General features: G+C 38.5%; 1 protein-coding gene across 2 annotated transcripts; it reads right to left on the bottom strand.

Annotated features, from left to right (window-relative positions):
- Positions 1-458: 458 nt before the first annotated feature.
- On the bottom strand, positions 459-24009 carry LOC122076678 (dynamin-related protein 3A-like). Of its 2 annotated transcripts, none has more exons than XM_042642108.1 (20): positions 23245-24009; positions 22820-23102; positions 22626-22654; positions 22429-22530; positions 20768-20836; positions 20605-20664; positions 17465-17578; positions 16845-16893; positions 15557-15666; positions 14994-15086; positions 14783-14875; positions 14489-14626; positions 5000-5086; positions 4740-4838; positions 3501-3543; positions 2099-2247; positions 1852-1998; positions 1707-1759; positions 1363-1462; positions 459-980 (listed from the first exon to the last, which is right to left on the bottom strand). In XM_042642108.1, the coding sequence occupies exons 1-20, from the start codon at positions 23626-23628 to the stop codon at positions 825-827; spliced, it is 2358 nt and encodes a 785-aa protein (XP_042498042.1). In that variant the 5' UTR covers positions 23629-24009; the 3' UTR covers positions 459-824. The 2 variants fall into 2 exon arrangements, with proteins under 2 accessions (XP_042498042.1, XP_042498041.1); XM_042642107.1 differs by having other exon boundaries at positions 4970-5086; positions 23245-24008.
- Positions 24010-25464: the final 1455 nt, after the last annotated feature.

Here is a 25464-nt window from a genome sequence, read left to right as displayed (position 1 = left end):
CATACACCCAACTAGAATAGTGTCCCTCCTTTTTTCAATACGTTTCCCTTTGCTATTTGGTGAATCCAATTTGGGTTAAAACTTGATAGGTGACACAAAAACAGGAAAGAGCCCTGTATCTGAATAGATCAAGTGTTGGAAGAATTATATTCTTCATAGTAGAGGAAATAAAAGGATAACAAAAACAGGATCAACTGGGCCAAGAGTGTTTCAATTACTCCACTTAAGAGGTTGATGAGTAAAAAATTTCTGCCCAAATCCACTGTTTCCAGGAAGGAAGAACAAGGAGAATCTCAAAGTAAATTGGAATTCCATTTCTTGAATGACATATGCCTGACAAATTGACAAATGGCAAAAAAAAAAAAAAAAAAACTGTAGGTATGCTCATTCTAGGGTTTAATTTAAAGTATTCTACAAGGCATCATCATTCGTATGGTCTGAAGATGTCAACAACACACACTCGAAACAATCGCCAAGCACGAATCTGCTACTTTCAACAATAGACTTCAACTCTTACAGTGGTATTGCTTTTTCCTTGTTTTGGTGAATGCCACCCTTACTAGCATGAATAAGTGATCAAAAACTGATGTGGTTTATTGGCAAAAAGAATATAAAAATCAAAAGGAAAACCTGTCTAGATGAAAGATGTATAGAATAATGCACTAATATACAACCGGGCATTAGGCAGTCTTATGGCCTAGATGCACCTATGTTCCATCTGTAGAGGATATCCAACCCAAATGCTCAAATGGTGAAAATTCACTGTTAAATAATGACTGCTCCCCAAAATCGATCTTGCGAGATATACTAAGATCCTTGGAAAATCATGTGTAAGAAAAATTGACATCACCATTGGATGTGGAGTGGAGAGAGGGGGAAAGGCCTGGAATCTTTGGCAAACCAGTGGCAGTATCAGTGCCTGGGCTTGGGCTTGAACTTGAACTTCGACATGCCACATCAGATTCAACTTGTTCTAGTGTCTGGAATATTCAACATGAAAAATCACTTTATGAAAGTATTGAGAGGGAGTAAAGGACATGCCAGTGGTAGCTCAAAATGACCATGATATTATGAAATTTATTTAGGCAGCCCAACTGCATGTCAACCTAACTGGGTAACCGTTATGCATCATTCAAGGACACCACCAGCATCTTGGCCCAAATAGATCCAATCTAGTTTACCATGATTACCCATAAGAATTTTGTAGATTGATGGTTGGGACCATTCATTCATTTGAAATCATGGCATAAGAAGTTTTGAGAGGGTCCTTACCCCACTGGGTTATGCAGTTCACCATTATGACATGATGGACCATCTCTATGGGCTTATTGATGATTTTCTAAAATTACTTTATGTACTAACCTGAAGAGCTTGTTGCAGAACCTGGAACATTTCTCGAGTGCGTAATCTTTTAACCACAACTTCTTCATGTTCCCGAAGCATCTCTTCAAAGAGGTTCTCTCTGCACATATTAAAAAAAAAAAAAATGTGGTCAAGATGTGAGGCTCTGTTTCAGTAGTCACTGTCTATCATATAAAGCAAGTAAAAACCACTGTTTTCCCACCCAATGCAATCTATGTGGTTGCACTACACATGCAGTCCAGCCATTTAATTGGTCAGAACTCAGAAGCGCATTGAGGTGAACCCCAAAATCAAACAGACTAAAAAATGCACATAATGAGAATGAAACCATATATATGACATACCTATAAAGTTTTTGTATGAAAGTACCAAGAAGGCCCCTCTTTGTATGGTTGACCTAAGGCACATAAAAATCCCCAAAAATACATTAGCACTTCTATTAATAAAAATGTGCTACTTTTTTTGAGGTGGAGGGAGATAGGAAGTTACCAGAAAGTGCATTATTGCTTTTGGAACATAGTCTTCAATGTTCTTCCTGACGATGTCATAGTATGACCTCAAAAGCAATTTAGTAACCACTATTTCAACTGCTTCTTCTTCTGACTGAGCTTCTGAGGGTCTTAAGATGGCTGGAGGCTGAAATGACAGTGGCAAAGGAATAACCTTGTGTCTGTAATAGCAAGGAAAACCACAGGCACAACAAGCAGTAAACAAGGTCAATAGACAACATTATTACCTCTCTCAACTGGATCATAGTAGATACATGTTCAACATCATGAAAGGATTCACTAGAAGGTTTGCTTGCTACACTTTCTCCAGAAGGCATTCGAGATGTGGTGCCTCCAATTATTGAAGAAATGCCCCAAGCCCTTCCACTTGTATTGCCTGTCAAAGTGTGAAATAACTAGTAGTTATGAATCAAGCTCCAAAATATTTCTCTTTTCAAATGTCACTCATCAGGAAAATCAGTCATAATGTGACAAGCTGACAAGGCATATAATGGATACGTTCACTACTATGGCATCTTAGTTTTATAATAGAAAATACTAGTGTCAAGGCATAGGGTGGGAGGGAAGTATGTGGATACAAGTCTAATGAGATAGTATATCTCCTTGTAGTATATCTCCTTGTGGGAAGTGTATATAAGATGGTCAGGATCATCCAAACGTACTGGACTTTTGAACAGGAGATTTCTAGGTTATTAATTCAAACATAGAGGAAAGGAAACTCCAATTTGTTCTCAAAATTTGGTATTTTGAAACATAAAACAAAGGACGAAAGAAATAACAGAACGACTTGTCTTCTTTCCTCAGTTTCAATGTAGAGGACATTTACATGGTTTCACTGATAGTGGTTCTCAAAGAACCACAAGTTCAGAAAGATTCCAAGCATTAAATAGACCACAAAATCCAACATTTTAGCCTTGGGAAAATGGTCCTCGACATTATAATCCTCCTTTAGATCACCTGGACCATTAGGTATCCAAGCCATTATTAAGAAGACAAAGCCTTTCTTAGGAAGACGCTCCTTCCAACTGCCAATGTCCATTAACCATCAAAGCTGAATCAAACTGCTTATGGACATCAATTAAATAGTTTATCCAACCCTTCCTCCCACTAGGAACTAAGGGTAAATTGGAGAAAACAAATGAACATAGAGAAAGAGAAAGAAGAAGACAGAGAGTTGAAGTCCATATGCTGAAAAACCTTTTTAAGAATTGAAGTGGACCAACAAGGCAAGGGTTCTAGAAGATCCAACTCTGATCGTAATCAGCTCAATCGTCACGATTGACATGTTTGTCATCCAGGCCAACTCCACAATGCCTTCCCCCCCCCCCCCCCCAATCACTTCCTAAGAGTCATACACATACTCCATTTCATTTCTCAGTACTTTGAACCACATTCTTTTTTAACCTCGGCACACCAGCTTAGAGCGCACCTACATGGTCCTAAGTATAACAGATAGTTCTTCGACAAATAGCTTCTTGGGGGAAAAGTGTAATGTATGCTCAACTTCAATTACCAGTTCCAATCATATAATATGACTAGTTATTAAGGTCCATTTGTGATAAGTTGCTTGAAATCTAAACACAAGGAATAACTGAACAAATCAGAGCAGATGAGAGAATACAAGCTCACCAGCTGACATTGGTTTGTCATTATTTAATTGAGGTCGAATTCCCTGTCACAGGCAAACAATAGGCAATTGTAAGAAGGATAGCTTAGGTTTCTGAAGAAAATGCTACAAGAGCAAATTCAAAATACGATGAATTGAAGGACTATCAGATGCAATGAAGCCTTTCTGTGCTCCCCCCTCCCCAGGGTACATCAAGCTATTTACCAAGCAAGGCAAGCATGTTAATTCAACATATGGCTAAAATTACACCAATTAACAATCAAGGAAAAGAAGTAAGATAATTAAGCTACCACTAGGTCAACGCAACATTGATCTTTGCCTTTGTTACCCTTACCAGCACTTGGGGAACATTAACCCCAGAGGATTAAACTAAACTAATAGCAGTAACTCGGGTAATATCCTCTTTCAATGCATCACATTACGACAGAACTAGGACACGCTGGGGTAAGCTTTTGGGGTTTCTGCTTCTGGAAGCCCAGAAGCAAGCTTATGGAATTTAAAAAGGCGGATCCAACAAAAACATTCCATTTGGAATATTTACCACCTGAAGCACAAAAACCCCAGAGAAATTATTTCATTTGGGTATTTACTACCCGAAGCACTTCTCAGGCTTTCATGGTAAAGATCCAAACTAAAAAATTTCGTTGGACATGGCTAGAACCTGAATTCTACCACCACCCAGAAGGTTACCATGAACCTAGAAGCCCTTGGAAGATGCACATTAAACATTATAGGGGTTTAAAAATGAGCTTAGGAGTTCAAGACTAATGATTGTCAGAAGAAAAGCAAATGTAGTTTACATCTTTTCTTCCTTTTCTATTCAACAATATCAAAATTTGACTGAATTTATCCATCATCCAAACAAGGGCTTACTTGGACATCTATCCTTCATTTGTACAAAGACATATCATCCAAGGCCAGTGCATGATATCCTATGATCTTTATGAGCTCTCTCATTGTAGATGAGGGGTGGTGAGTTGGTTTAGGTTGGCTCTGTTTTGCTTTTTGCACCTCTACGTTTTTCTTCCTTTCTTGTTGATTCTATTTTCTTATTCCTTCTAACAAAATTTCCTTTTGTTTCGGACCAGAAAAAAGAACCTCACATTCTTTATAACACAGAGTTGCAAACAGTAAAATAGAAAGTGGCAACAACCTCCGATTTTTCAAAATTATTTAAGAGAACCATAAGTTTTAGGTAAAATGCAGAATCACATAAGATAAAAGAGGGTTTGAAATTATGCCTGTTCTGTCGAAATTCCATTTGCAACAGATTTAGCAAAAATTGCTCGAGATTTCTGGCCCTTCACTGACCCAGTTGACTTTTCCATATCCATAACATCCTTAAATCATATCAAAAGGGGAGGGGGGAAGAAAAGTCAGTGGAAGAGATGGCAAACCATCCTTGAAAATTCAGTGTAATTTCAGATATCAAATAAATACTAGTGATCATCATTCAAAACCATCCTTTTACCTTTGTCTTCACTAAAGGGGTTACAGATACCTTTGATGATCTCAGCTGCTGTATTGCAAGCTCCACAGCTTTGCTTCCACCAATAAAATTTGGATGTGATGTGTTCATATAGTCCATCTGAATGAAAAATGAAGGTGTTTGATTAGTGCCACGAATAAACAATGCTTGCATAAAAATCAGAACCTTCTAACCAATATCTTCCGATAATTGATGATGTAGTAGTAATTAATACAAAGTTCCAGAAACAACCTTGATCCAAAACAAAGAACAGAGGACAAAGAACAAACAAACAAACAGCCAACCAGATTACCATAAAGACTGAGCTCCAACTAGCTTTTTTTTTCCCCCTAAATAAAGTAAGTTGATTTAGAATAACAAAAAAATAGTATCCAATTCAGACCATAACAAAAGAACTTCGGAAAATTACAAAGATTTAAATACCTCATCTCAGAAGTAGATCCTGAGAATAAATGAACTTGATGATTTTCCATAGGAAAAAATGAATGGGAGACACATAAAGAGTAAAGCTGCTAAAGTTCTAATAAGATTAAATGTGCTTCCTTCATCACTGCACCAAAAACATGTGTCATACCCGTGTGCTGGTACATGCATGTTTAAATAAAAATAAACAAATTGTATTAGTAATGCGTTACTTAGAAATCTGGACCAATAGATCTATGTATAAGTAATGCATTCTACTTAGAACTCTGGACCAATAGGCTCTTGATCTTCAGATCTCAGATTTATGAGGGAAGATGATTATGGTGAGTAAAATACTACCCTGCAACAGAAAGGATATCTTTTTGCCCAAGAATGACTACTATCTACAAACAGTAGTAATGCGTTTAAGATGCAAGCATTGATTTGCAAAAATAAAGGTCTGCTTCCCTGAATACATTTGCAAGTCCAGATCTTTAGAAGACCAAACAAAGATAAGGGAGTTCAATGCAGCACGGATGGGTCATCAAGGTATTGGCTATAACTAGTAGAGTGAAAATGCCAGATTCGTTTCAAAAGTAGCAGTGTGCTGAAGTCATCATCTATATCCTTTGAGTGATGATACTAGGACAATTGTCATTCACTCCTTCGGCACACAAGCTTTTACTCAGTCTGCAACCTAAAGTTGTAACACCAGGCAAGGAACACAACAAATCTATGAGCTTAATCCTGATGCAGACAAATCAGAGAGGTGGGCTTATTTTAGTAGAAAAGCCTTGGGTTGGGTACTTGGGTTACATACACGATAGGCCTTTGTTCCAATGGGTTTTCATTGTAATAGGCTGCTATTTTTTATTTTTTATAGCTGCATAAAGAATTCATTACCAAAGAGAAAAGAGGAACAAGGGGCCCCTAACTAGGGGAAGAAAAAACAAAATACAACAAAGCCAATTAGGCGAAGCCACTTCCCTCAAGAAGCAGAAGAAAAGGCCTACATAAAGGAGAAAGGGAAACCCCAAGATACAACAATATGCCTTTTCATTAGGGAATCGCTACAACAATAGGAAATAGAAGAAATCTTGCTTCTAATTTTGAAGGAGATGGAATCCCAAATCTTCCGGAAGGATTTGGAGGACGATGACAATTTCCTGAGATTACACTCATAGTTGTCACGGCGTCATGGCAACCCAAGGCAGAGGAGGGGTGGCTAATCGATTTGGCGATGAATCACCCGCTATAGGATTGTCATGGCGATCAAATCGCCCATGTGTTATGTTTTATGTCCCCTATTTTCTATAGTTATTTAGTATGTTACAATATATACCATATGACATAAAAAATCAACATTAAGCAACATTAATTCACAAAAAATCAACATGACTTATTGACATTTAGAAAAATGTTCTTGTTCTATAATAAGTTTGATTGGTCAAATGATTTTATTTTTACATGAGACTTTTTGTATTAAGTATAACACAAAACTAGCTTTACAACAAGTTTAAGTTACTTAAATCTGAGTTGTTATGGCAAAGTTATGTTTCGGTCAAACTTATTTTAAAGTGCGTGAATGTTGTTAAATTGCCAAAATGGAAATAATCTTGTGGACATCAAAACAAAAAATTATTTTACCGAACTTTTGGTTTTTAGCAATGTTTTACCATGATAGGATTTATAAAATTTTCAGAATTGAAACAAACCCTAGCATTTGAAAGCTAATAAATCGCCCAACAACCAAAAACCAGTTTTTGTTCTTGGACGGGGGGTTGACTTATTATCCTTTTGGAATTTGATTTTTCAACTATTTTTATTGGATTCAAATAGGGGGTATTTGCTTATCTATGAATAATATCTTAATAAATGAAATAACAAATACAAAACCCTTTACTTTGGCATATATAAGTGCCAAAACATAGGGCGCCATACAGTGCAACAAGGCGACAGTCGCCTAGGGCCTAGGCAAACCGCCTAGACGCCGGCGCCTTCACAACTATGATTACGCTCCATCTAAATGTGATTGATGGTAGCAGTGAAAGCAAATTTTCCCACCATATCTGATATTGAAGATCCGAAAAATGACATATCCACCCAAATCCATTCCCTCTGGAAGAAAAGGATTATGAGATTTCTTGGCCAACATTTAGCTAACACCCCTTTATGAGATAGAAAAAGGGCCAAGCAAAGAAAAAGATGACCAATGTCTTCCACAACATTCCAACAAGGAAAACAAAAAGGGGAGATGATGATGCGATAGTGGATGTGACGAAAGACTGAATTAGGAGGTAGTTAGAAAGAGTTCGCCAAACTGTGAAGCAATGATAGGGAATGTGGTGTTTGAACCACACGAGCTTGTGCCAAGGAGATAAGGAGTCACAAGCTTTGACAAGGCCCCACGCCGCTTTGGAGCTTAAAAGTCCCGAGGGGACAGGAGACCAAATAATGTTATCACTCCTCCCTTGACGCCTTCTAGTAATAGAAAGCAAGGCATTCCACAGTTTAGAGAGCAGGGGAGAGGAGAGCAACACCGGGGGGGGGGGGGGGGGCACCTTGTTTGATTACAGCTGAATCCATAGACTACTTTAAGAGACCTGAACTATAGATGGCTTTGCCATTGACAAGGTGGAGAAGAACTCCCGTAGGAACATAGGGTGTCAATGGTCAAGCCAAAGAGAGGTGGAGGCATCATCATTGATTTGGGAATAGATGGCCCCGATAATAGTAGGCCTAAGCTTCAGAATCTTGTGCCAAACCCAAGAAGCATTTGATGTGATAAGGGCAGTCTAAATAAAATCTAAGCAAAGTAGGCGAAAATAAACCCTATCGAGCCAAATACTTTTTTTCTTCGAGACAAGCTTCCAAATCAACTTGATAATACTAATTGAATTGACTTCTTTGATACGATATAAACCAAGACCTTCCTCCCTCTTGGGGAGACAAACATCAGCCCAGCTGATAGGATGAAGAAATCTAGAGGCATCAAAACCTTTCAAGAGGAAGGCAGCTTTAAGAGACTCTAACTCTTTGACGATGGACAAATAGACCAAAAGTACTAGACCAATAAATATAAAAAGACTGAAGAACTGTTTTGATCAATGACAGAACCTTGCCTTTCCAAAGTTGGAGCTTCTTTCTGATGAGATCCAATATAGAAGTGTAGTGGTGAGCTGTCAACCAGGCCAAAATCAAAGGCAAACCCAAGTACTTGACCGGCAAGTGGCCAATGGTGAAACCGGTAACCTCATCAAACTAGCTTTTCAACTTTAGAGACCCCAATCAAATACAAAAGAGATTTCTCACGGTTAATGTGAAGGCCTGAAAAATCCTCAAAGATCTGAAAACAAATATAATGATCTCGAGGGAGACGATGGAAGCTTTGGAGAAGTTCATAGTCGTCTGAAAAGCAAGGTGGGAGAGCTTGAGAGCCTAGCATTTGGGAATGGGAGAGATAAGCAGCTGATCCATGATAGACTGGAGCCTTCTGGAAAGGGCTTCAAAGCAAGAGTGAAGAGAGAGGGGGAGAGGGGGTATCCCTAGCGAATCCCAACCGACGAAGCAAAATAACCAGCTGGACTACCATTAACCAACACTGAGAAGAATGGAGTGGAGATGCAAAAGTAGATACAACTTATAAAAACTAGGGGAAAGCCATTTTGAGCAAAAACTTAGAGATGAAATCCCATCTTAAGGATTCAAAAGCTTTATAGATGCATATCTTCATGAGGGCCGTAGTAGGGTGGATTTTCTCTCAAAACCTTTGACAATCTTGTTGCAAAGGAGAATGTTGTCTGATATACTACTACCAGTGATGAAAGCCGACTGGTTATCACTGAAGCAAATCCACCACTGATTTGAGCCTATTGGCAAACACTTTTACAATGAACTTATAAATAAGGTTGCACAGGGATCAGATATGGTAGAAGCACCTTCTTGGAAATGAAGCAAAGGGAAGTGTGGTTGATCCCTTTGATCTGGCTTGGATTGAAGACGAAACTTTTGTTAGCCTTCATAAGGTTCTCCTTAATAAAATTTTCCATCAGGCAGAGAAGAATCCCATACTGAAGCCATCTTGACCAGAAGCTCTATCGCTTTTGTGGGAGTGGACATCAGCTAAAATTTCATCCTCATAAGGAATGGCCTGAAGGGAGCTGTTCAGGTGATCTAGGGACTAGGATGAACTTGTTGATCAGGTTATCCGGGATGGGACTAGAGGAAGCCGGGAAAGATCTAAATAATGTCTTAAACAATTAACTGCCTCTGCCTTAACATCTTCAACCCTTGAAGAGAGGAACCACCTAAAATCACAAGCATGGCAATGGAGTTGGTATTTGTTTTGGATTTCATCAATCTAGTAAGCTGAATTGAAATCTCCAAGCTCCAACCATTTAATCCTAGATTTTTGCCTAAGAAAATTTTCTTCTTGAGCCAAGAGAGAGGAAAACTCAATGACGATTGTTTTTTCTTCATCTTTCAGAGGGGCATTGTAGGGTCCTAATGGAGACTCCATTAAATGACAAAGAGCTTGTTCTTGAAATCTGAAACCCTCAAAGAAATATTCCCAAATGTAGTGGAGTTCTACTCCTTAAGCACGCAATTAACATTTCGAAGCTTCCTGGAAAAAGCAATGAGAAGGGTAGAAAAGGCTTGGATGGGCTTATCCCAACTGTCCTTGACAATGGATAGAAAATCCGAGTGAGAGGTTCACATGCCAAAGTATTTGAAATGTTTACAACCAAAGGAGATATAAGATTGGACAACCAAAGAGATAGGGCGGTGGTCAAATATACTAGGGGCATGGGAGGAAGGAAAAGAGGAAAGCCAAGCTCCTTTCACTAAGATCCAGTCCAATTTACAACCAATATGGGAATCTCCACTTCTTTTGTTGTGCCAAGTAAATTTAAGGCCTAACTATCTCAAGTCATCCACCCTAGTATCCTCAATACAGTCATTAGAGCTTCAGCTGAAGCCAAATCCAGGTAACCACCACCTTGCTTTTCTTGAGTATAACGAACAACATTGAAATCTCCTCCCAAGCCCCAGGGAAGAGATCCAATATGGATGGCTATATCATGAAGGCTCATCCAAAGGGAAACTCTATCTGAGTGACAACTGGAAGCATATATAGCTGTGAATTAGAAGCTGGAGTTCACAAGGCTATCTAGAATCTGGAGATGGAGGATCTGAGAGGAGGAGAAGAGCAAGGTGGATTGTATTTTGGTGGTCCAAAGGAAACAAAGACAGCCATTTGGGTGGTGGGAGTAGTTGGAAAGGAAGGACCTACCAGAGCCAATGAAAGGGACAATGCGGGAGACATTAGGTTCTTTAACCTTTGTTCCAACGAGACAACAAAATACCAAGTGGAGGGACTTGATATGAGAATGAGCCTTGGCATGCTTGCAAAGGGAATTGAGCCCCATACAACGCCATGGTTCATTAGGAACCAGGAGAGTGGTGCAGCAAAATCCCTTAAGAAGAAGGGGTGGATAGACATGAGTGAGACAGGACGGAGCTAGGACACCTACAGGCTTCAGTGGAAAGCAAGGGTGAGAGGGCGATGCCATCTGGGTTTGGGAGGAGGGGCAGACAGTGTAGAGAGAAGGGAAGCTGTAGCAGTGGAGATGGGCAGGGAAGAAGGGCACTGATGAAGGTCACATCTCCGTTGGGATCCAACCCCAAGGAGAAGTGGGGACTGGGGCCAAGTCCAAAGTGGTATTAGGGTTGGACCCAAGGCCAAGGAGGGAGATCTGTGTTGGGAGAGGTAGGTCTAATGTAATCGGGACTAAAGGCTGAGGGGGCTAGACCAAGGGAGGATTGGTTCGAAATAGTGAGCCCCACGTGAAGAGGATATTTAGAAATGGAAGCAACTAAGTAGGTAGGACCCATTGGAGGGTTCAGGATTGGAACGGGGGAGAGTTGGAGAGGAAGAGTTGACGAATGTGAAGTCCTTAGTCGAGGGGGCAGAGAAGGAGTGAATGGCAAAAGGATAGGTCACCGACCTTGCTACAGGGGATCCCAGGTGAAAGCGACAGGTCAAAGAGCAAAGGGGAGCCAAGGAACCTCAACTAGGAGGGGAACCAACCTTAGGAGCAGTGAAGGGACACAATCTTTAGACAATTGTAGAGATGCAAATCGGTTACTATAGCCGGTTATTGTTGAACTATAGACCAGCAGTAGGGACTAATGGTCAGTAGAGTGGCCCTACGGTGAATCGGAAACTGGTTTCTCACGAAGTTGGTTTTGCACAGCCACAACTAGTAGAACGACCAGTAGAAGAAAGGATTAAGCTGTGGTAAGGGAGCCCAGCAAGGGAAGGGATGGTGGTGGAAGTGGTGGCGGGGTTGGGGAGAGGGAGCTCAATGGATATTTGATACAACATTCGTAGCCAATTTAGGAGAGCATAAGAAGGATTCATGGCCAAATAGCTTGCATACCAGGCAGTGAGGAGGTCTCCATTTATAGGAAATCTCTTGCTGGAATGTGTGGTTGTCACCTTCATTGACTGTGATGGATGAGGGAAGAGGGTCATCAGCAGAAACCTCTAAGCAAATACGAGCATAAGCTAGACGATCCTTCCTCTTAGTACGAACATCAAAGTAAAGAGGGCTCCCAGAACTGAGCCTACTAAGAGACCATCGGTGCACCAGAAGTGAAGGGGAAGCCCAAGGAGCGCAATCCAGAGAGGGATTGAGTTCAAGTCCACTCGATGTCGTTGAAGATGACGGTTCCATCGTCGGAGGAAGATCGGCTTTGGCCCAACTTGCCATGGGCCTCCTTCAAGGGCGCGTAGTTTATCTTGCTCATCTGAAAGCTTGAAGATAAAGAATCCACCATCCATCAGGTATTTCTCCATACAACCTTGTAATCTCCATTGTTCAGTAAGGAAAAGCATCACTATGTTGGAAGGAGGTCGACTTCCAAGGAAGTGGCCAACTAGAGAATTATGGAAAAAGTAGTCTCATCATCAAGAAGCCCAGGAGGGCAGAAAGGTACCTTGGTGCTCCTAATAATAGAAGGGGCGACATAGTGAAAAGGAAGGCCATCCTAGAGGGAGTGGGAGCCTACTGAAGAGAGCACTCCATGAAGAATCATTCGACCGGGAGAGGGGGACAGGGAGGGATGCAAGGAGAGGAGGGGGGAAGGTTGGGGGGAGTAGGGCCTGGGTAGTGGTGGCACCACTCAGGGAGACCAGCCATAGTGGCAGGAGCTCACAGGGAAGGATCTTATTTGGTCAGCTCACATAAGCACTCATCAAAGTGAATTTGCAAAACCAAAAAAGAAAAAAAAAATGCAAGTTGATACTTTGAAAAATGTTGAAAGTCCAACTTCATATAGGCCGCTTTAATGAGCTAATAGGTCTTAGTTTGTATAGGAGTTGCTTCATGTCCTTTATTGGTCCATAAAGTAGCTAGTTTGATTACTACGGCTATTTTTAGTTATGTTAGTAGTATGTAAGAGCAACCCAGTGCACAAGGCTCCCACTACTGCAGGGTTTGGGAGGGGCAAATGCACGCAGCCTTGCCCCCTACATCGCAGGAGAGGCTGTTTCCAAGTATGTTAGGAATGTGTGTGTATATATATGTATGTATATTAGTATATATACCCAACCATTCAGGCACACAATTTTATGAAATATAGTATTTAGTTTTTCTAGAATTTTGCTGTTGTGGATTCAATGGCATACTTGGTGGATTCCAAGTGGGGCTTAGGTGGGATTCTTAGCCTGTTTATCTACTTTATTTTCTATCTCTTCTCCGTCATTCAAGAAATTCAAGGTCAGAATTCTTAACTCAACACCCTGCATCTACACTGTTCCACTAGAATTCTCAGTTTCAGGTTTGCTTTGTTTTAACTTCAATACTTCAATTCTAGTTGTTGATTTGTTTACTAGTTATTCTGCCATATTCTGATTTTGATTTGTGTTTCTATTCTCAGATTCATACTAATGTTTCAACACCCTATGGACCTATACTTCTAATTGAATTCCGGTTCCCTAGTTCAAGTAAATTCTGGTTATTTTCATTTGCTGATTTACCTTGCTGAATCTTATCTCAATTCACTACTATATTTTTAATTCAATACTTAACTGTCCTATCTTAAATTCTTTAAGAACCCCCAGATACTCTGCAGTTCTGGGCTTTCCTAATTGGAGCAGGTTTACCCCATAACTTAAAAACCAACCATCAGAACTGGACCCAACTTTTCCCGTTGGAGTGATCCTTTAATCACAGTTTCAAGCCCATCAGATCTGTTTTGTTCAAGAATTCAAGTTATTAAAGTTTCCAAAATCTGATTCTTGTTCCTTTTTACTGTGATCCTAACGTTTATGGTTTTCTAACAACTCTGTTCTGTTAGGAGGTCAGAAACCCCATTAAATCCTAACAAACATTTTCTCTCCATCTGGGCAAGATCTGTACCTAATTGTCATCTTTCAGAAGAAACTTTCATTTTTTGGCTCCAAGTTTCCCAGATGGATATGCCACAGTGTGGAATATCCAAGACACTGCTTACATGGGAACTGGAACTAATCCAAAACAATTTTTAAAATATCTCGGTAGCTTCTGCTAAGAGGTTTGAGAAGCATTTCTGGTCATGTAAGCACATGGTTTGGTGCCTGTAAGTGCAGAACCAATAATGATAAGGCAATGCAAGGAGGAGACTTACAAGTTGAACCAAATCAAGAGCTGAGGGCCTGAGGCATGGATCCAGCATGAGGACCAAGACAAAAATTACTAACTCAGGTGGTCTGAGATCTGGGTACTTCTTTAACTTTTCTAAAATTTTCTTCAAGTTTCTTAACTCCAATTCATTAAACTAATAGTATAACACCATGATCTGGACAATACAGTGAATCAATGACCATAAGACCGTTTTCAGTTCCTGCATTTGTGCCAAACGAGACTGTTCACACATCTAAGAATCATCCTGGGGATATCAATGTTGTCATAGGTTTTTCAGAGCATAGTGTTCACTAGCTCGGACTATCATCGAATTTCTCAGGAATATATTTATTGTTTTGAGACCTCCAAATGTGAGCTATAAACCCTTTCTTTTCTGAAAATAGCCTTAAAATAAAACACAATCAGTTACCTCCATCTCAATAATGTTCCCTATCATTCTCTCAGCAGGTTTTACACCATCACGCAAAAACTTTCCCAATACTTCATCCACACGCTTTCGCAGAACTGGGAACCGCTGCATTTCAATTGACTCACAACCACGACCAATCTGCAAGAAAAAACAGGATCTACACATCAGTTACTAAAAATATGTTATTCGAACAGGGGAAGGGGAAGACCATGCCAAATAAAACTGCAAAATGACTTATTGGGGGATTGGGATGTGGGGAGCAATAGTGCCACAACCACAACTCATTTTCTTCACCTTTATTAGTTCATCATAGATGAAACGTAAGCATTGAAGGCTGGGTTCTAATAAACGTGCAATTTGTCTTCTAATCAAAACTTCAAATGGGACCTGGTACAAAAGTGCCAGAACTGATCACCACAGAGAGGGACATTTGAATAATGTACTTGCAGAAGCTTTTTCAAGGGAACTGGATAAGGGAGGCATTATAAATGATAATGCTGCTCACCTCTGGAACAAATAATGCACTTCTAGCACCAGTAGCATTTTGGATGGCTGTCCGGATGTCTTCATCAGTCAGATCATCACAAGGGTCCACTTCCTGCAAGAAAATTAACAGTAACAACTTTTCGGTATACTGCCTAGCACCAACTAAGCTATTTTTACGAATCAGCAGAAAATATGGTTCAACAGTATTTATTCTTAAGAAAAAAAAGTTAAACAGTAGAAGGAGAATTACACATTCTCTTTTTCAAGGAAAAATGAGCAGAGATGAAGGCCCAAATGGAACAAGAAAGACCAATGCAGCAGGACAAGATTGGTAACAAATAATATTATTTCATTAATAGGTAAAAAATTAACATGTATGCTTTTATGAAAAAGACTCCTATAAGCTTTACCCCAGTTTAAGGAAATAGTGAAAATAAAATGAATAAAAAAAGTCTCAAAGTCATATTATAATCCCAAGGAAGAAAGGCAAAATGTATTTAACTAGAACACGGCTCAGTAAAGATAAGTAACTAAGAGTTTAACTGCAAGGACAACACAAGATTGGTAAGACCGATTACACACCTCCAAACTCTTTACAAAAAGAGACTGAAATATGTAGTGGATTCTTGCTCCCCCACACAATTCTGTGGTTGACATGTCCTGATTCTTTCCATCCACCCAGGAAGAAAATGCTACAATTGAAAGTAAATAGAAAAGGGAAACATAAGTATGACATTAGGAGAAACGAAGAACAAGTTAAAAGGGTATACATAATTCCATGAAAAGAAATTTTTAGAAAGAGAGTAAACAAGAAAAGCCACAACTATAAGGGGACATAGGTGTTGGCACTAGCTGTTGACAAAAACCAGAAACCAGAGATCTGTTATTCCCAATCATCTATAAAATGTTATTATTTGTAGGAATCAAGTACTTTTTGTTTAATGATTAAAAAAAAAGTGGCACATATTCAAAGAAAAAAAGGGTTGCAAGTCAACTCAGCTCAAAATCCTTTTGTTTAATCGTTACAAAGCAGTGCAAATTATGACAAAAACCACAGATGACTAGCAGCAGAAAAAAATTAACCCAAGACATAAACTAGTGAGCTGAAAACTTAGGCACCAACTAGACATTAATCACCATAGCTGGCCATCAGATTTTTCCTAGGCAGCATAAGAAGTCAACTCAACTTCAATGTCCTTTTCGCTATTAATTAACAAACAGAACCAAAAAAAAAGAACAGCATATGAATTTGCTTAACAATGTAGTACATAAAAATTGGTAGGGATCAATTGAACAACATAATTCCTTCTTTTCAATGAAGAAGAAGAAGAGGAAGAATTGCACAAGGCACACCCATCTCACAGCTCAAATTTCAGTCCCAAACATGCTAGAAAATTGCCTCGAAAGTAAGTGCAAAGCCGACAAAGATAATCATTATAGAAAGATGGCAATTTTGAAATTTTACTGACTTTTGAGCCCCTTGCCTAGCCCATTTGTGGCTGAAACCTTACCAGTGAATGGGTGGAGTGACCTCTGTCACATGGATCCACTCATATCTATCCATGTCTGCTAAGTGGCAAGTTTTGACATTTGAGTTAACTCTTAAGGTTCACATACCCAGGTGAATGTTAAGGATACCATAAACCCTAGCTCTAACTCTGTTATAAGAGTGAAGCGACTCAATTGAGAATCCCCAAAAGAAAACATAACAATTGAGTCCAGATAAGTTCAAATTCATACCAGATTCTCCTAGGACAAGCCATGATTTTCATAGAAGAATAAGCCGAAGACAGGAAAAGTAGAAACTGAAAAAGAGAGTGAGAGATTACAAAAGAGAAGATAATTTACACAAAATATAAATGGAACTCACCTTCACAATATTTTGTCAGAATATTCAACAGAACCGCCTCTTGCTCTGCCTAATTTTTTGTGACATTAAAAAAGGGAAACAAAAGAATTCAGAAACCTGAAAGAACAGATATTAAATAAAGAATACTCTGCAACAGGAATAGACATTTTATACACGGTCTAGTCCCATCAGTCATCGCTCATTCGGGTTGGAAACATGATATTGAGATTCCATGGGACAAAATAGAGCATTGATTATACACAGCTCTTAAAGATATCTGCCTCATGGACTTGAACACCCGGAATGAACATCTGTAACCTTCTCTTTAGTAAACAAGCAAAGAAATTTTAACATGTAAAGAAAATGAGGTTGATCCTTTCAGATACAGATACTCTTTAAAGTTTAAAGCAACAAGAGGCAATGGCAAAGAAAGTATTATAGTAGAAAGATTGCAGAACTATTAGGATCCAATTCATTGATCTCAGTCATAATAAGAGTTGTGTTCACACAAAGGAAATGTGGTATTCTTAGTACAGTCAAAAGTAAAGTCTGCTAAAATATCTAATCGCATCAGAAGCATAAGTAATAGATATGAAGAACATATCACAATAATCATCTTGTCAGATCCAGATAGAGCTTACTTTTGATTCAGTTGCTTCTCCATATGTACGTAGCTCCTTCACAACAGAAACCATTTGTGATTTCAGCTCAGCCTTTAATTCAGGAAGAGCTGCTCTAATATGCTGTTCAAGAATCTGAAAAGTGCAAATCATCACCAGGATCAGCTACATGTACAATTTCATTCCCAAGGACCACAGGTATTGCACTGTTTCCCTATTTCCTGAAAATCCCCTCTTTTCCCTTCAAGATGTCATTTACCAGAATAGCAGATATTTTACCCAAAAAAAAAGATTATATAGCAGATTAATGAATGGACCCATTTTCAGCTAATAACCTCAGCTGCAACAGGTCACACTAAAGTCCCAGCGGTACCTTGCTGGCTTGCCAGTGCAATCTCATCAGAAAACTGGACCTTGATGAACACTAGCAAATATTTGGTAATGATTCTTAGCATATTAAGGATATCTCTGTGTTAGAATGGGTACTTTAGTAAATAAGCATGTATTTGAACTCCCTAGGTATCCTCATGTTAGTATGGTGGTATTTATGTAATCTTGCATTTATTTTCTCAAGTTAGTAAATAAATGATATTGATTCCGTGCCAAGGGAATTCTTCCAAAAACAGCTTCCTCTTCTTTTCTCCTTATCTCCTTTCTTCTGATCTTGTTCCTTTTATTGTTTTGAACTTGGTATTAGAGATTTAGAGCTTGTTTGAGAGTCAAGCAGCAAATTGTCTCTTACTGTGCCTTTAAATTTGGAACCCTAGAAGAGTAAAGGGTTCTAACGGAGGTTGCATTATTTAAGAAGATTATATTATTATTCCGGGGAGCAAGTAATTTTTAATTTCATTATATGGGTGGCAAAATATTTTTGGTGTTCTGGGGTTAACAATTGTGTCAGGATTTGGGTTTAGTGAATAATATTATTATTCTCCATAAAATTTTGCCAACTTATATCACAAAATTTAGCTTTGAGCTGTTCTATTTTATCTTTTAATAGGCATCTACATATTATTCCCCCATCACTGTATTTTGGCCAATTTTTTCAAGGGTTCCAAGACTGCCTATTTTGCGTGATGTTGATGTCATCTGAAAGGTAATTGATGTAGATCGAGCCTGCAAAAGAAGGGGATTGCTAGATCAAACCAAACCAGTCAGCCCCAATGTTGGCCCATTACGCCAACCAAAAATCAGAATTTACTGTTCACGAGAACAGTACACGTAAACAGTAATTTTGCTTTTATTTTGTTTCCTTTTTATGTTAACAAGTAGCCAAAGTCAGTTTTAGTATTCTAGAAGAGTCCTTTAACGTCTTATGTTAGTTTCTTAGAGTACAAGTCAGTAGTTAGTTAATAAAAGTCATTAGTTTCTATTTTATGTTATTTCCTTTTTCAGTTTGTTTCTAAATTGTAAGATTGTGCCTAGCCTATTTAAAGAGGGCTTTGTAACTAATTTGAGAAGATTGAATGAAGTTTATTTGAGATGGCTTATGTTGTTGTGCTGTGGTATGCATTTGGGTGAGATGCCATAGGTGGAGATGCCTAAACCACAAGGGTGAAATGCACATTCGCTAATTCTTCTCCATCTTTCTCAACCCTCCATCAGTTTATTTTCTTCTTTATTCTAACTTGTGAGAGAGTTTTTTGAGAGCTATTACAAGATTTTTTGAAGACTTGAAGCCCTCCACGATTGCTGATCAGAGACACACATACACACTACCTATCGATTTTCAGTTCCAGAGCTTTCCTAGGGAGAATGTTCGAGAGCATAACTTCCAGACCAGATCTCTAAACGCTGCAGGATTTTGAGGGTTTGTTGATGGGGGGCCGTAGGGAAGAAGGGATGGGAGCCTTAGGGAAGAAGGGAAAATCAAAGGGAGGGGAGGAGATTCACACGACCAAGCATAACCACCCAAAATAAGTAATTCATCATTCAATTCAATCTCCTTGTCCATCGACTACACCCTATATATAGAAAATAAAGACATGAAATTAGAAACTCTACTAACATAGTATCTAGCCTAAACTAGGAAATAACCATAAATGGAAACTAATGCAAAGGAAATAAATCCTAACTCCTACATTCAAATATGAAAAATAAAAGGCATGTAATAAAATACTAAAAAACTACTAATTTTATTTCCAACCCTTGTTGGACCAAAACCTTGGGCTGGACCGGTTCTTCTTGGCTCTTGGCTTCCAAAGCCGGTCATGTTGGTTCAACCAGGTGAGAGCAGCCGTATCTATATCATTTGTTGAGGACCTTAGGAGGACCACGCGATCCAAATTTGATGATGATCGTCGCTTCCATCCCTATTTCTTGAAGAATCATCAAAAGTTTCTTTTTTCTTGCAACCAGCAGATCTCTCAATCCAGCCAACAGAATTTGCTCAAATTTTTATGGCTTGTTCCTCCTTATAGGATTTCTAATCGATTCAAAATTCAGTTCCATCTGAGCCACGGTTTGTGAGTTCTCGAATTTCTCCCTATTCAGCCAGATTTTGAGATATTGCCTGGGATTAGGATCCTTTGTGATTCTAATCTTAAATTAGTAAATCAATTTCATGAATGATACAAATGTAGCCGACCCCCAGGTTTGATTGCCTAAGTCTATTTTCTTCTCTTTGTGTTTCACTCCTTTCTTTGACTCCCATTCATTTATTTTTGCTGCAATTAGATCAAGGATTTGGTTGCTTCCTTGGCTGTCCTACCTCAAAAATTATCTTTCCTTATTTCTGTGCTGAGCCTTTCTATCACCAACCATACAATCTGATATTCCTTGGGTGCACAATAATCAGGGGCTCAGTGCATCTAATATCCTTGGCTGCATCAATTATTCCATGAAAAGAGGAAACAAGTTGCCAGTAGTTTCCCTATGCATGGAATCCATAATAGGCAGTGAACAGGGGGTGGGGGAAGGGAAGCTACATAAAAAATAGATGAATTTTGCTGAATTTAAAACTAACATTGGACATTGAAAGAGGGAGTCTTCACTGACATAAATGGCAGTTTTTCTTTTTTAGATTTTTTCTCTTAATTAGTATTAAGAGGAAAAAATTACTATTTATGGAGGATTGAATTTTTACAAAGCAGAACCATATAACAATGTGAACTAAACACAACCCCTAATAATTATACGAATCAAACAACACTAAAACCAACCTGATTCAACTTCTTTGCCAACTGAGAAATGCCACAGCGATCTGAAAGACCATGATATACCTGTTATGGATGGACAGCATTCAATGGTGTTACATTAGTTGCAATTCAAAACTACTAAGCAAGTAACAAGATCAAGGTAATCATGTGGCAAAGAGATAGTTACAGGACGATTCCGAAAGAAGTTCTCTTCATATACAAGTGCTTCTGCAATGGTCCGGTTTTGATTAATGTCCTATGACAACAAATGAAAGTTAAGTATATCTAATTAACTTATTAAAAAAACCATATATCAAATCTACAATGTATCTTATTTGCCTTTAGCATTGATTGAAAACACCAAAGTGAATTGCAGAAAATAATACAAATATAAACCCACAAAAAAACTATTTTAATTTGAGTTCCACCGCTCAGCTGGTAAAACCAGTAGGCCAAGGATTGATCTTAGAACTCACTTTCAATCAAGCCCGTTGATTTAGTCAATTGAATAATCAAATTGGAGACTTAGATAATTCGAATTCTAATCAACCAAGACCTGGAATATCATGCTTATTTAGTTATAAGGTCCTTATTACAATTGTTTGTCACTTCACTAAATTGTTGACTCATTATTTGTCTGATTATTTTGGGTGATTCCTCACTTGTGTCCTAAGGTGAAAAAGCTTATTGATATTGATATATCTAACCTCACTTGTTAGCTTCCTCGTGTGTAGAATGTTTTTGTGCAATGGTCCTTGGTTGGACAAGTATCTTGGCCTTCAAATTTTTGCCATCAAGTGGTAGCTAGTGACACCCTATTGGAAAGACTACATTTTAAGGGTTGGTCTCCCTCGCTCTGCAATGGTGTTTGCCTTGCAACTGCTGATTCAACTTCAAGTAATGTAAAAACCAGCACTGCACCTTAGGATGCATATGACGGTCCGGGCTCCTGAACCCAGAAGTGCAATCTCTTTCGCAGTCTATGAGGAGACAGTGTTGGCATCTGCATATGCATGCATAGTTTAATCCATAGTTCTAAATCTTGGAAATTTCGGTGGTTTCAACCCAACCCGAGATGAAACCAGGTATTTAGGAAATTTTGGCCTAAATCTCGGAAACTTTGCCCAACTCTTGGAAATTTCAGCCCAAATTTCTAGCAATAGCCTAGAAAGAAAAAAAATACTTAGTTTCAACCAGGTTTCGGAGATTTCAACCTAAATTTGAGATTTAGATCTTAAAAGCCAAATCATCTGAACTAGTTGATCCAGGGCTAGGCCAAGGCGTTAAGCTTAACTTACTTGAGAAGGGGATATACATGCACTTTTAACATAGGTTTCACAAGGCGTTTGAAGGGCCTAATCACAGGTAGTGAAACTCCCTAAAAAGTTTCTTCGTAAGTTCGACTCTTCATGGATGGTAATACTATATATATAGCGGTGTAACTCCACAACAACCAATCTATTATGTTGTAAGACTACATTTTAATGGTTGCCCACCCCCCCCCCTCCCCAAAAAAAAAAACGAACTTCATTTTCCCTCTTTCTCTTATTTCCTTCCATTTCTTTCAACTTCTATTTCACTAGCACCCTTCCTACAATAGCAGCCCTAACCCCCTCCACGTACAGGTCCAGCTTTGGCCCACCCCCGATAGGTATGCTTTCCAATCAATTTAGATAGCTTTATCATGGTGAATTTTGAGTATTATTAAGGGTCTATGACTTTTGGAAGGTTGAGTTTATATGCGAGTTGAAATGTACACAGTTAAGATATAGAGAGTACAGAGTACATACTACGAAAAGGGGGGGGTAAAAAAAAAAAAACAACTTAAATTCTTTTAAAATGGCTTACCTCCTGACTGCGATTCACAACACCAATATAACCAAGGCGAAGTGGAACCACTTTCCCAAGCAAAAAATTGCGAGCATCAGTACCCCTATCCATAATATCCAGCTGGAGCCAAACAAAAATGATACTTCTCTGTCATCCTCATGCACAAAAAAGGGGAAATAAATATTGCATCTTCTTGCAAAGCAAACAAAGCACACCTTTGTGATCACTCCTATTGTTCGCATACCTGGCAATAATTTTAATGTCAGTGGTGTATAGTGGCAAGTGGACCAAGATAACATGAAGCATATATTCCATCTAAAGACTCAAAATGGATGCTCTAGTTAGAACATGTGGATAGTAGGACCTAAAGTTAATCCAAATCAATAAAACACTTCATTGCAAAACCTACCAGCGGGATCAGCAGTTCTCGCCATCTGTAGCGCATCTGAGGTTGCTAAATCAGAATTTGCAGGAGAAACTGCCAATATTATACAGGTTTCGTGCTTGATATAAGACACTATCATTGTCCTAATCCTTGCTTCAATATCACTCGGCTGATCACCAACTGGGACCTTAGTGATTCCAGGTAAATCAACCAGAGTTACGTTAAGGACATTAGGAGAGGATATCTTGAGACGAATCTGCTTATCTGATACACCCTTGTTCACTCCTGCTTCCTTTTCAGTCTCAGCCTGAAGTATTCAACAACTAACTTTCAAATAACTTCTCAGATAAGCCCATGTGTTTCCAAGTGATGGGTCAGGTATAAAATCTAATTCAGAAACTGAATGAGACGACTACTGATAGCCAAACTAAGAAAGTTGCTAACTATACCTGAATTTCGCGGCGAATGGCAGAGAAATCGTAGAATCGCTTCCTGGGCAAATGCAGAAACTCCCCCCACTCCCTCGTATCATCATTCTCAGATCGAATTGGCCTATTCTCAAGCTGCAAAACCAGTGGTCTCCGAGTACAGATATCTGAACCGCGTGGAAGAAAATCCCTTCCAACAAGAGCCTCAAGCACACTCGATTTCCCGCTACTTTGGCTCCCAACAACCGCAACCTGAGGCAATTTGATCTTCGATAATCCCCCAAACGGTGCAAAGATATCTTGTAACCTATTAATTATAGGAATCACAGTAGAACCGATGGATTCCATATTCGAATTGGTTGGAGAAGAAGGAGCTTCTTCCGTAAGATTAAATGGGCCTTCCATTAGATTAAACCCCAGAAAATCAAAGAATTAGGGTTTATAAGTAGGGTTCAAGTTCAACTATTACTCCCAATCAGGTGAGCAAAACTAAAAGAGAGGCTTGATAGCAAACCGTTGGAGGCTTTTCATGTATTTTGGTAAGAGCTTTGGTTTCAGAGAGCATCGATTTGGTGGTGACGTTAGAAACGTGGGGGAACCACCGAACATGGAAGCAGAGCCTGGAACTTGGGAGCTGAACTGCTGAAGGGAGTTGGGACCCTCGTGGGACCCATCTGTGAATGATAAGCAGCGGTGAACCACTGGTTCAAGAGAAAGTTGTCGGCTTTTTCTGTGCTACTTTCTTGGAGGAAAAGAAGGAGAGTTGAAAATCCAAAGGGAAACGATGGGGATGATAAAAGAGTGGGTGTATGTCCCACACCTTCTGGAAACTTTCTTAATTTCTTCCACTAAAACCATTGGATTTAATTTCACAAAATAGTTTCTTCCATTAAGGCTATGTTTGGTAATTAAGAAACGAAAAAAAAAATATATAAAAATATAATAAGACAAAAAATATATAATTATACAATTATAATTTTATATGTGTCTATCTCTCTCCTAAAATTTTCAATCAAAAAATTAAATATCTCTATCTTTAAATTCAAAATCTTTTGAAAATTTTCTTTTGTTGACTATCAAAAATAGCCTAAGGTTTTCCTGTAAGTAAGTGCATTAATCGGTTCGATTTTGGTATAAATGGTTAGATTCGATTCGATGCAAGATTTTTTTAGATAAAACTATGATTGAATTATCTAATAAACGGTTTCATATATTAAAACATAAACTATTTATAAACATTTTTCTTATGTTTTTTTATTTTTTATCCAAACAACTTCTTTATCTTTAAAATTTTGATTGAAATTGATGTAAAATTGTAACATTGAATTGAATTTTTTTATTGTTATATATATTTTTTTAATAGTTGTCTTATGTGAACTTCAATTTTTTTTATTGAAATGTATGTAAACTTAACGTTGAATTATTTAAACTTACAACGCATATGTTAATCGATTTAACAATTTATTTAAACGGTTTACCAAAGGTTTAAACTTTAAAATCAAAATCAAATAAAAATTTCAATTTTAAAACCAAAACCAAATCATTTAATAAATGATTTTAAGGTTCTAGTGTAAACGGTTAGGATTAATTTCGATAAACTGTTTCGATTTCAAATTCACATCCTTACTTGTAAGGTAGGGTGACCCCCTATACCAATGAGGGCACCAATGGGATTGCGTGGAAGCATCAACAAGGGTGGGATTTTCGTCTTTCATGAGAGGTGAGGTGGTCAATTCTCTCCTCTCTGTGTTTGGGCATAGGGGCCACGTTGCCTTCCAATTTTTTTTCCCTTTTCTTTTATATCAAATAAAATATTCATTAAGAAATAAAAGGATTTCAACATCCTTAGTTACAGAGGTCAAAAGCTTACAAAGCCTCCCCTTAAATTGCCATTTATAGTGACCAAAATTCTGCATGAGTTTATATGGATCATATAAAATACTAAACATCTCCTAGGGTCATCTTCTCACATTTTCTTGCTTGAGCCATTTTACCACCTCTTGGTAGTACAAAATGCACTCACCCATGCTCTTTTGCTCCTTGCAATCCCTGGTATACTCCTTGTGGTTCTGACTCTTACAAACTACCTACAAAACCATTATTCATGTATATTGCAACAAAATAGTAGTGAAATAGCACAAGAGAAGCCCATCCAGCAGCTCCTGGTGACCTGGTGAATGTGAACATCACAACTTCACCAACTACACTAGATAATTGTTGTTAAATGTGTTATAGGTTTTG

This window comes from Macadamia integrifolia, chromosome 4 (assembly GCF_013358625.1).
Source record: "Macadamia integrifolia cultivar HAES 741 chromosome 4, SCU_Mint_v3, whole genome shotgun sequence".
NCBI classification, from domain to species: domain Eukaryota; kingdom Viridiplantae; phylum Streptophyta; class Magnoliopsida; order Proteales; family Proteaceae; genus Macadamia; species Macadamia integrifolia.
Note: the sequence above shows the minus strand (reverse complement) of the source record. Positions and strands in the feature narration are given on the sequence as shown.